Source organism: Schistocerca nitens, chromosome 8 (assembly GCF_023898315.1).
Source record: "Schistocerca nitens isolate TAMUIC-IGC-003100 chromosome 8, iqSchNite1.1, whole genome shotgun sequence".
NCBI lineage: Eukaryota > Metazoa > Arthropoda > Insecta > Orthoptera > Acrididae > Schistocerca > Schistocerca nitens.
The window spans coordinates 384190632-384203184 of NC_064621.1; the positions used below are offsets into that span (position 1 = coordinate 384190632).

The 12553-nt window shown below is 38.5% G+C and overlaps 2 protein-coding genes across 2 annotated transcripts in view; one reads left to right on the forward strand and one right to left on the reverse strand.

The window, feature by feature from the left end:
* Positions 1 to 6240: 6240 nt before the first annotated feature.
* LOC126198703 (vacuolar-sorting protein SNF8) lies at positions 6241 to 7417 on the reverse strand. Its single transcript, XM_049935204.1, has one exon. The coding sequence runs from the start codon at positions 7176 to 7178 to the stop codon at positions 6426 to 6428; it is 753 nt and encodes a 250-aa protein (XP_049791161.1). The 5' UTR covers positions 7179 to 7417; the 3' UTR covers positions 6241 to 6425.
* A 114-nt stretch (positions 7418 to 7531) lies between these two features.
* LOC126198416 (probable E3 ubiquitin-protein ligase HERC1) overlaps positions 7532 to 12553 on the forward strand; it is a 747204-nt gene continuing 742182 nt past the window's right edge. Inside the window, exon 1 of the mRNA XM_049934719.1 lies at positions 7532 to 8020. Coding sequence (XP_049790676.1) covers positions 7649 to 8020 — 372 coding nt within the window. The 5' untranslated portion in view covers positions 7532 to 7648. The remainder of the gene's footprint in view (positions 8021 to 12553) is intronic.

Sequence of the window (12553 nt, forward strand, 5' to 3'; positions counted from 1 at the left end):
ACCATGTTCTGGGACTGTGAAGGTGTGATTCTCATTGCTGTGATACCAAGAGGCAGTACCATTAATTCCGAAGCATATGTCAACACATTAAAAAAACTCAAGACACACTTCTGGCGACTTCGGCTCTGCAGCAACCCAGAAGATGTTTTGCTGCAACACGATAACACTCGGCCCAACCCAAGTCTGAGGACTCCTGAACACATTGCAAAACATGGTTGGACAGTGTCACACCATCCACCCTACAGCCCTGACCCAGCCCCTCAGACTTCTACTTGTTTGGGCCATTAAAGGATGCCATTCATGGAAGACATTTTGCGGACAATGAGGAGGTTATTCACACAGTGAAACACTGGCTCTGCCACCAGGACAAGGACTGGTACCGACAGGGCATACATGCCCTTGTTTCGTGTTGAGGAAGGCCTTTGAACGGGATGGAGCTGAGAAGGTTATTCACACAGTGAAGCACTGACTCCGCCACCAGGACAAGGACTGGTACCGACAGGGCATACAGGCCCTTGTTTCGTGTTGGAGGAAGGCCATTGAACGTGATTGAGATTGTGTGAAAAAAATAGGGGGTTTAACTAAAACACAACTCTTTCATGTGTGTAATTCTCATTATGTTTAATAAAGAATTGCTGAAGGGGGGGGAAAAAAAAGTGGTGCATTACGTTCTGGGCAACCCTCATAGATGTTAAATAGAAATGGTGAGAGACAACATCCTCATCTAACTCCATGCTCAATGTGTTTCCACTTTTACATCTATTGTTCAGTTCTGCCTGAAATCACATTTTGAGTGTGTGTGTTCTAAATTCCTTTTATGATGTGTGTTGGGAGTACCACTTTCTGTCCGAAATTTCCAAAGTTTTTGCTTGTTAACCGTGTTCTTTAAACCAATCAATGCCAGATGTGTTTCTAGGTTGAATTCTTTCCTTTTCTCAGTTAGCATCTTGAGTGTGAAATGGCCATCTTCACATGATCTGGCTTTCTGGAACACATCCTACTCTTCTTACAATAATAGTTCATAAATATGTTATTAACTTTGATATTATGAATGCTGGAATAAATTTTACCAGTGTTGAGCAAGCTTATTCCATTGCAGGTTCTGATACCACCTTCTTTATGGATTTGGATGACAACTGTCTCTGTCATCTTTGTGATTGAGTTTGTTCCCCAGATCACATTTATTAAGTTCTGCACCTGTTCCTCTAATATTCTATAACTGACTTTAAAAGTTCCACATTAATGCCATCCTCCCCAGGATATCTGCTACTTTTACTGGATTTGATCTGGTGTGTTAGTGTCTATTAGATATATTTCCTCTTGTCGTTATCCAGTTTTATTCTAGGTCTACAGCTCTTGAAAATAATGTTGTCAAATCTCTTTATCATATGAATGTCTGACTTGCACCTTACTTTTCACTTTAGTTTCTTAATGTTTTTGAATGTTGAGGATTCAATCTTTCTATCTCTTTTTCTAGGTTGTTGGTGAAATGGCCCCATTTTTCACGGTGCCTTTTTCCAGTCTCTCTTTTAGCCACTGCTCATTTCCTTTCCCACTCTGTGAAATCTTATGCTTCCTTTGTTGCCAAATATCACTTACAAGCATTTCTGTAATCTTTGATAACTTTCTTCATATCCTTGACCTAGATATTCAATCTTTGTTTTCTACTGCAATGCTTCTTCATTCCTATGCTTTCATTTGCTGCTGCTTTCAAAATTTGTATCAGGTTTCCCATCATATTTCATCTGTATCCCCTGCTTCATACTTCTATTTTTCTTAATCTGCATTGTTACAGCCATTTTATACTTTTGATCTTGTAATAGCTCCATTCTATAGTACGGTGGGTTTGACCTATGCGGCTCTCTTATCTTTGTGTTGTCATTTAGTCATCTGTGTGGAAATCTTGCTGCACCTATCAGAAGGTTTTTATATGCTTTAAAGACTCTTGTGTCAAGCAACATTCTCGTTGGTTATAATGTAGTCTACGATTGATGCTTGTCCTCTTGCAGACAAAGCACATTTGTGAGAGTTCTTGTACAGGAATAATGAGTGCAGCAGAACTGACCCACAAAATTGCTGTTCAGTCTCACTGATGGTCATCTGTTGTAGACTACTATAATATATTATGAGCCGAAATACGAGGGCTATCCACAAAGTACATTACGTTTTCGTTTGTGCCCGTTAGGGGCGGGGCTAGCGTGGCCATCTTGGTGTCATGGCATTCGGCTGCTCAGTCGGCATCCTGCCGTGCTAGTGAGAGGTTCGTGCTGTACTCCGTTGAGTTACTGTGACAGTTTGAAATGTCAGCGTTAATTGAAAATGCCGTGAAGTGTGAAGTGCATGCTGTAATAAGGTTTCCGACTGCAAAAAACTGTACTCCGATAGAAATCTATCGGCAGCTTTGTGAAGTGTATGGGGACAACATAATTACTGAAGGTGGAGTGCGTCAATGGGTCATAAAATTTAAAAATGGCCGAACTAACGTTCACAACGAAGAGTGAAGTGGAAGACCCAGCATAGTGACTGCCGAACTTGTCGAAAAAGTCGATGCCGCAGTCCGTGAAAACCGTAATTTGACAATAACGGAACTCTCTATGAGTTTTCCACAAATTTCACGAAGTTTGTTGCACTAAATCATTACCGAAAAGCTTGGTTACCATAAGTTTTGTGCAAGATGGATACCAAAAATCTTGACAGATTCACAAAAATCAGCGAATGGCTGCAGCGTTAACGTTTTTGGACGCTTACGAGAAAGATGGCGACTCATTACTCAATCGCATCGTTACTGGTGACGAAACATGGGTTAAGCATGTGAACTGCGAGACAAAATTGCAGTCAATGCAGTGGGGGCACACAAAACCCAAGAAATGCATGCAGACAATGTCGGCAAGGAAGGTGATGGCGACTGTCTTTTGGGACAGAAAAGGTGTGATTTTTGTGGATTTCCTGGAAAGAGGCACTACAATAAACTCTCAAAGGTATTGCCAAACTCTGCACAACCTCAGAAGAGCAATACAAAACAAGCGCAGGGGAAAATTGGGCTCAAAGATCTTGCTGATTCATGACAATGCCCGGGCCTACACGGCAAATGCCACTTGTGAAGTTCTCGAATCTTTTAAGTGGGAGTTGTTTCCTCATCCGCCGTACGGTCCCGACCTGGCACCGAGCGACTTCCACTTATTCCCAGTAATGAAGAAGTGGTTGGCTATGCAGCGTTTTGATCACGACGCACAGCTTCAAGAAGAGGTAACCACATGGTTGAAGGCGCAGGCGGCCGAATTTTACGACGAAGGAATTTCCAAGCTCGTCCATCGCTGCGATAAGTGCCTTAATTTAAATGGCAGCTATGGGAAAAGTAGTATTTAAGTGTGGCTTTCATCTGTATATAATAAAAAAATTTTCCAATACTTAATTTATTTTTAATTCCAAAACGTAATGTACTTTGTGGATACCCCTCGTATAATGAGGTTTATACAACATAGTTTCAACCATATTGGATTCCAAAAAATTTGTAATGTGAAACCAAACTAGCACTTTTCTCACACGACACACTGAAAGCCGTGGATCAAGACAACCAGATGAATGAGGTATTTTTTGACTCCTGAAAAGCACTTGAGTTGTACCACACAAATTTTTACTAACAAATGTACTATCACATGAAAACAAAATATGTGACCAGATTGGGGATTTCTCGTTAGGGAGGCCACAGCATGTTATCCAGGATGGAGAGTTGTCGACACAAATATGCTCCAGGGAAGTGTCCTGGGACTCATGCTGCTCAGTTTACATGTTAATGGTCTGGCAGACAATATTAATAGTAACCTCAGACTTTTTGCCAATTACGCAGTTTTATTATTATGGAGTACTGCAGGAAAAAAGTTGCACAGTTATTGACGCATATAAGATTTCAAAGTTGTGCATAGGTTGGCAAGTTTCTTTAAATGTACATAAATTAAAACTGCACACTTCACAAAACAATAGGACTAGAGTATCAGTGTGTCATGATTGGAATCAATCAACTCAGGCAAATATTTGGGTAGAACAATTTTTATGGTTATGAAATTGAATGCTCACATAGGTTCGGTTGTATGTAAAGCTGCTGACAATATTCAGTTCATTGATAGGATACTGGGAAAACGCAATCAGTCCATGAAGGGGACTACTTGTGCATCCCACCTTAGAATAGTACCACATTTTGTGGACACATAGAAAAAGGACTAACGGGGGATATTTAACATATTCAAAGATTCAGATTTGTTGATTCATGGCAGAGCATCCTGGGGAAAAAAAGAGGGGGGGAGGGGGGGAAACCACACCTGAATTGATAGACGCTTAAAGATAAAACGCAAATTATCCTGCAGAAGCCTACTTCATGTATCAACCCCTGCTGCATCATTCCCACATACTAATCACAACAAGCACAAAGGCATTTAAGCAGCCATTCTCCCAGCACTCTACATATGACTTGGATACTGTACCATGCCCTTCACCGTAGTTTGCAGAGCATGTCTGTAGATGCAGAGGTCTGGAATGTGGAACTGTATGTGTCGCAGTCATGATATACCAATATGTGTCGCAGAACAGAGAAGGGCAGCACAATTGGTCACGGGTTTGTTTAATCCGTGGGAGAGTGTCACAGAGATACTGAAGGAACTGAACAGGAAGACTCTTCAAGATAGATGTAAACTATCACAAGAATGTCTATTAACCAAGTTTCAAGAACCAGTTTTAAATGATTAATCTAGGAATATATTGCAACTCCCCACATAATGCTCACATAGGAATTGTGAGGATAAGATTAGTGTAATTGCTGCATGCACAGAGGCACTCAACAATTATTCTTCCTATGCTCCATATGTGAATGGAACATGAAGAAACCCTAACAAATTGTACAATGGGATTTACCCTCTGCCATGGAACTTACAGTGGTTTTCAGAGTATAGATACAGATGTAGGGAACATCTGGAGGCATTTGAAACACAGTGCTTGAGGTGGATGGAAGAAATCTTATGGATAGCAAAACGCACAAATGAAGGAACTCTTAAAAGAACGGGGTTGGGGGGGGGGGGGGGTGGGGGCGAATCTCTCTACTGTGAATACAATAGTTTTCTAATTAATTTAATGGTAGGAATGATTCAGGACAAAGTATAGTGTTTTGACAAAGTTCAGCTAAAATTGCCAGGAGGATCTAGACTGCAATACTGAGCAGTTTCATTTCAGAAAATATAAAGACCAATAGGAAACACAGAAGATTGGAGAAGAATGGCTGCCAGCTAATCTTCAAACTGAGAATTAAGAAGTAGCATTGATAACATTAAGCGGTATAGTGCTAGTTTATAGTTAGTGCAGTATATGGATTAAGTTTCTAATATGTGGTTAAAAATGTGAAGCAGTCACCAACCTGAAGATTCTACTGAACAAGACAGTGCTTCAGTAGGTATTGTGTCCGCCTCGATAGCTGAGCGGTCAGCATGAGGGAATGACATGCTAAGGGGCCCAGGTTCAATTCCCAGCTGGGTCGGAGATTTTCTCCGCTCAGGGATTGGGTGTTATGTTGTTGTCGTCATCGTCATCTCACCCCATCGACGCGCAAGTTGCCAAAGTGGCTTCAAATCAAAAGACTTCCACCAGGTGACCAGTCTACCTGACAGAAGGCCCTAACCACATGACATTTCCTTTCAGTAGGTATGGTTCTACGAGAGGTGTCATGCTGTTGCCTTTGTCCTTTGAACTGACTTAACCATTTACTGGGGGCCTACAGTTTAACATGGATTCTTAAGCAAGATGCAACTCGGCATTTTGCACATTAACGAACACTGCCAGAAGTGAAGGAAGTGATAAGTGCTAGATTAAAAACCTAGAAATCACTGGGGATCTAACTCGCGACCTTTGTAGTCTGGCACTTTGCCACTAACACTTATCTTTTGTTAATGTTTAACCTGCCCATTCCACATCCCTGAAGGTTGCCCTCGTTCATATCTATGAATGATTTGGTGTATGCCACAAGAAGGATATTAATCAAATCATTGCGTACTAAAAAAATTCTTCCTCGTGACTACATATATTATTAACTGAAGCTAGAATGATTCATGTTACGTATGACAAAGTTCAGCTAAAATTGCAATATGCATCAAATAAGTCTAATGAGAAGAAAACATATTACACTAATTTGAATGAAAATACCCAAAGTTTTCAATGCTTCTAAACTACAACATGCTGCTTCTAAAGCAAAATAAAACATATGTACTTGAACAGCAGTACTGCAATTGTTAAAATAAATGCCTGACAATGGTCATACATTTGCAACAAGAAACACATCACATCATGTACAATATATTTTATTTTCTAACGCCAATAATATTTTACGTAAAGTACATTAATAGTCTGAACAGATGAAATTTGCTTTGATTCTTGACAATTCTGTATTAAGCAGCAGATACACAGGCAGCAAATAAACTTGGAAACCAATATAATACATCTTTAACATCTTGCGTGTCAATCCAAGCAAGACCTTCTTTGACCATATAATCGAGTGCTTTTTGAGCACGGTTTCTCTCCCACCGCAACTGATCCTGTAAGTCGGATACAGAGACATTTGCTTTCCCACTATTAGCAGCTTGTTGCAGAACAGCTGTATGGTCCATACTGAGTTCACCTGGTACTGACTGAACTAAGTACTGTCCTTTACCAATTGGTACAACAGAAAATCCGTCTCCAAAAATTCTAAGTTTTTTCGCTGCACTTAGAAGGTCGTCTACTGTAATATCCTGATGCTGTTTATTCTTGCCTCTAGCTTGTATCAAACGGTGTCTTAGTTCGTCTAAACTAATAAGACCACCGTTTTTGTAGTTGGTTGCTAAACAGACTTCCACTATTTGTACACTTAGTTCATAGTAAAAGTCGCCGATTCCGAGAACCGACCAGAAGCCTTTTCCGGACGCCAAAGGGTCGACGCCAATTGATGCACACATTTCCTGAAACTGTCTTCTGAATTGGGCGTTTTTCTTGATTTCTTTTTTATGTTTGGATGCGAATTCTTCAAGATTTGCTCGGAAAACTTCAAGCTGTTTCGTCATTTGCTCCAACTGATTTTCCTGCAGTTCAGTGCCCTTGTCTTTGTATTTCTCTTGTTCCAGTCTTTGCTTTTGTATAGCACCAACTCCAGCCCGCCTCCTCATTATCAGCTAACTTCTTTTACGTAGACAGTTTAGACGTATTTCCTAATTTTTAATTTGATCCCAAACCACTGGATATTAATGTTCATAAGATAAACATACTGCTTTCACGCTTAACTTGGGTATCGCACGTATCTACGGAAACACACCTCAGTCTACACAACACAACTTTCGGTATGAAGAAATTGACTGTTAATGTTCACTGTGTTCACACTTCCCAGATCCAAGTCCCCCTTGAAATAAAAAAAAAAAAAAAAAACGTAAGTCAAAGAATTTATAAAAACATCTGACTATCGTGCGTGGTTGACAGCTGCAATGTTAGTGGTGTCTTTGGAGGTGTCTTTGATACTTGTAAATACAGTAGGATTTTTTGTGTATAGGGATTATGGAATTCTTAATAGCGGAATGTATAAGTGTGTTCGATGTATGAAAATAGTGTTAAGCTCGTGTTGTTATTGGAAAACTAATTAACCATGACTTCAAATTTAAGAGAAAAGTGGCTCGACCACCTAAATAGCACTTGGGTGAATGAAAACTGCGAATATGTAGTAACCGGTCATAATTTAGTATCGCTTTTTAGCCGATTGTTAGCAAATAAAGAAGTCATTTTGACACCAGCATCACATATCAAACCTAATCAAGATGCTGGGTTACCTGATTTTGAATGCGAATCACCAACAGCAGCTGAACTCGACCATCACATAACAAGTTTACTGGCGGCTCAATTAGAGCTTGCTCAACATGTTTGTGCAGATTCATCTTTTTCGTTAGTGTTGATGCATAGACTGCTGGTTTTGCGTCGAATATTTTATGCAATTTGGGCCAAATATCACGACAAGGACAAGGTATGTGAGAATGACAGTTCTCCTAGACACTTTGTTTTGTGTGTTTATGATAGAAGTTTGCGCATTGGATCCATAATAAAGAAATGACAGTTGCCAAGAACGTAAGAAACTGTTAATACTTAGTAGACTACAACCGTATGTACATTTAAATGCAATGGATTTCAAACAATACAGTGTTTTTATTCTTTTGTTCAGTATTTGTTTAGCAACAAGTTGATGTGGTGCTTGTGGAACACATTGTTCTACGTTATTTAATGTATTTACGTATGAGGATACATACTGGCCATTTACAGATGTGCATAGCCTATTCGTTGTAGTTCAGCAATAGGAATTTGTAAATCCTTGTCATTCTATTCATTCCCTGGAGCCATAGTAATGATATGCTATACGATGTTGAACATTGCAGAAACACAAAAATAGAACTGATATACCCACATTCATTCAACTTACCGTGAGTGAGCTGGCCTTCAAGAATGTGGAATAAGTATAATTAAAGAAATAAATGTATTATAATTTTTTGTTCAAGCTCACATTGCATTCCATAAATAAGAGCCTTTTGTAATATGAACCAACTCAAATTGTAGATAAATGGGCAGAAGCATACACTGCAAACTACTATGCCAAGTGTACTAACAACAAATTGCAACTAATGCTGATCTGCTCATACAGATAATTGTAGGAATTACTTCTAAATTATGTTCTATGTGTTTGGTTTATTAGGAAAAAAAGATTACTTTGATAAAAGCTACTGCTTTCTTTTTTTCTGTACCTCAGCTGATGTTTTCTTCTAGTACTCCAAAGCATTTATGTAACTTAACACTGGTCATTGTCTATATATTGGCAAAGTCAAATCTGGTTAATATAAACATTAGAGTGATGTGAAATGTACATCCCTGAGCTCAGCCGTTCCAATAAATTTGTAAATTCTGTGGCTAATGGGATATTCTTTTAATCTGTTTCTGAATATCTGGGCTGTCTGATGACTGTTGGTAACCTGCTATAGACTTTTACGTCAGGGTGTAAAACTCCATACAGAACTGGATAGGGTTGCATAATTTATTGGCAGTTGTTTTTGCTCCTAGTACTGTGGTTATGAATTACATAATTCATCCCGAATTCACTCGTATTGTTGACTACAAATATCATTGGACAGAAAGGGATGTACATGTAAGAATCTCTAGTTTCTGGAAGAGAGTTCTGCATGGTGTTCAGTTATGAACTTTAGGCCTACACAGCATTCTTGCTGCATGGTTCTGTGCAATAAATAGTTTTTTGATTCTGGATGGATTATCCCTGAATATTACACCTTAGTGAAGTACTGAGTGAAAGCATCTACCTAACCAGGGGGTCCGATATGCATAAAAACTCACAGCTGTTGTGCAAGAACTATTTAAGTATGACTTCGGTGTGCACACACACACACACACACACACACACACACACACACACAAGGGAAAAAGTTTTACTGTAGAAAATAGCTATTAGAGACAGTGTTTGTGGAATGTGAGTGGAGATGAATAAACAGCAGATGTATACGTACTGATTTTTCCTCAACCAATTGTTTCTGAGCTGCTCAACATTCTTTTGTATGGTGATATATGTTAAGTTCACACTGGATTGATAGTTGTAATCGTCTGCAGTGACATGAAAAACTGTTGATGATGTTAAGTCGGATAATGCTTGTGAAAGTGAGCCTTCACAAGCTGCTAGAAGTGAAGTTGAAGGAAAGAAGAGAAAACTAGGCAGGAATTGCGATGATTACTTTTGTTATGGATTTACATACATAGGCAGTGATGACAGCTGGTAGCCTCAGTGCGTGTGTGGTGTTATGAAGTACTGGTCAATGAAAACATGAAGCTTGTTAATCTTCGAAGTCAATTGGATAAGAAACATGAGGGACACATTGGTAGGTCAAAAAAATTTTTAAATAAATAACCTCAGGGAGATGAAATGCAGTAAAAATGTAATGTCAGAGACTGCAGTGGTTGGTAATACTAATGTGAAATCTACTTTAGCGTCATATCATGTATCATTGATAATTGATATATCTAGGAATCCCTATACAGTTGTGGAAAATTTAATCTTATCAGCTGCGAAAATTGTATGAAATTATGATAAGTGATACAGCTGCTAACGAAATATACTAAATGCCCCATTCAAATGACATGATTAAAACAATAATTGACAATATGTCTTTCAATGTGAAAGAACAGTTAATTTCAAAAATTCAGTGTAGCTAATTTTATTCATTACAACTTGATGAAAGCAAGATGGAAAAGCAAATCTGTTGATTTTCATCTGTATTGAGTGTAAACAGACAGGAGCTGTTGTTTTCTACAGAGATTCTTCGAACAATGACAGAAGATGTGTGCTGTGCACTTAATGAGTTCATGATAAACAATGATATTAGGTGGGATAAATGTGTAGTTGTCACTATGGGCAGAGCATGTGCTTTTACAGGTTCGAAGACAGACTTAACGGCTCCAGTGAAACCTTTAGCACCAGAAGTAAAGTGTATTCATTGCTTCATACACAGAGAAGTTTTAGCAGTGAGAAAAATACCTGAGCGATTTGAAATGTGTTCTGGTTGAAGTAACAAAACTTGTTAACTTCATTAAATTGCATTCTCTAAACTCCTGTCTTTTCACTGTTTTACATGAAGAAATTGGCAGTAGACACACTCAACTTTTCTTACATACTGAAGTGCATTGACTGTCAATTTTTTGAGCTGCCTGAAGTATGCTTGTTTCCTTTAGACAAGAAATCTTCTTTATGAAGCGAGAAATTGTGTGATTTTGATTTGTTGAGAAAAGTGGCCTATTTGGTGTGGAACTTTCTCAATAAACTTAGATCTTAACATTTCCCAGGTTGAGAGTAAAGTTGAAGCTACAATTAAGAAACTGCAGCTGTCGACAGTTAGTTAGTATGAGTATGAAATAATAAATATTCATTCTTTCCAGTGCTCAAGGACTTCGTTGACTCTTCAGATGAAAAACTCTCTGCTGAAGTGCATAAAACACTCGTAGCACACTTGAGAGTATTCGCTGCAAGTTTTCAAAACCCTTTCACTGTCCCACAACCTGGTAATTGTTGGACTGAAAATCCTTTCACTAATGTAGAAATCCATGGCATAAAGGTGTGAATCTCTCTGACACAGAAAAAGAACAACTATTTTAACTATCCTGCGATACTTCATTTAAAAAAACTTTGTAACTTTTGGTTGCATGTGCACTGTAAATATGAAGAGTGTTCTAAAAAGGCATTGCAACATGTGATGCTTTTTCTTACCTCTTACTCATGTGAGCAGACCTTTTCCGCTGTTTGCTGTATTAAAACCCTAGAGCGAAATCATCTTAATGTATAATCAGACCTTAAGATTATGGTGACAAAATTTATTATGGATTTCAGTGAAATTATTGAAAAAAAACAAAGAATTTCATTATTCACATTAATAACCCCACATTTGAGAATGTTGTTTATCAAGTGGATTTCCTTAAAAAGAAAAGACACTGATTTCAGTTACTGTACTTACTGTATTGTTCTGTCTTACTGTGTTTCATATATTACTGTACTGTTACTGTATTGCTGTAAGTTACTGTATTTTCAATTGAAATTTTGATAGGTAGGTAACAATCTCTGTCTTTAGAATAAATTACTTATTGGATTATTTTTCTTGATATTTTTCTTGTCAATGGTAATTCTAATTAGTATATTTTTTAATACCATGTGAAGGTTCAGGCAGCATTGCAAGGGGGTCCTCAGATCACTTTCTGAGTGAATAGTGGGTCCACGTTGTTGGAAAACTTGAGAACCGCTGATCTAGTGTATGCTAGTTGGTCTCCACTTCTGCTACCTACATATGCATATACATCTGTACTTTGCAAATCAGTGTGAAATGTATGACAGAGGGTACGCCCTATTGAACCATTTATTAGTGTTTCCTCCCGTTCCATTCACATATGAAGTCTGGGAAGAATGTTTGTTAAAATGCCTCTGTATGTGTTTCCTGTATTTATTCTGATCTTATCCTCATGTTCCCTTTGTGAGTATCTTGTCCTCATGAACCCTATGTGAATGATACGAAAGGGTTACAGCAATTCCTATACTCATCATTTAAAGCCAGTTCTTGAAACTTTGTTGGTTGACTTTCTTGGGATAGTTCATGTCTATCTTCAATAGTCTGCGTGATCAGTTTCTTCGGCGTCTCCGTGACACTCTTCCACAGGTGGTGGTGACCTCTGTATATATTCAATATCCCCTATTAGTCCTGTTTGGTATGGCTCACACACACTTAAGCAGTATTCAAGAATAGGTTGCACTAGCAATTTGTAGGTAATCTCCTTTGTAGATTGCTTGCACTTCCCCAGTATTCAACCAGTAAACCAAAGTCTACCACCTGCTTCACCCATAACTGGGCCTATGTGATCATCCTACTGTATATCCCTACAAAGTGTTAACACCCAGGTGTGATTCATTGCTATTACAATCATAGGACACCACATTTTTTTCATTTTGTGAAGTGCACAGTTTTAC

Bases quoted from the DNA above. Each gene is read 5' to 3' on its own strand.
- LOC126198703 (XM_049935204.1), bottom strand. From the start codon at position 7,178: ATGAGGAGGCGGGCTGGAGTTGGTGCTATACAAAAGCAAAGACTGGAA.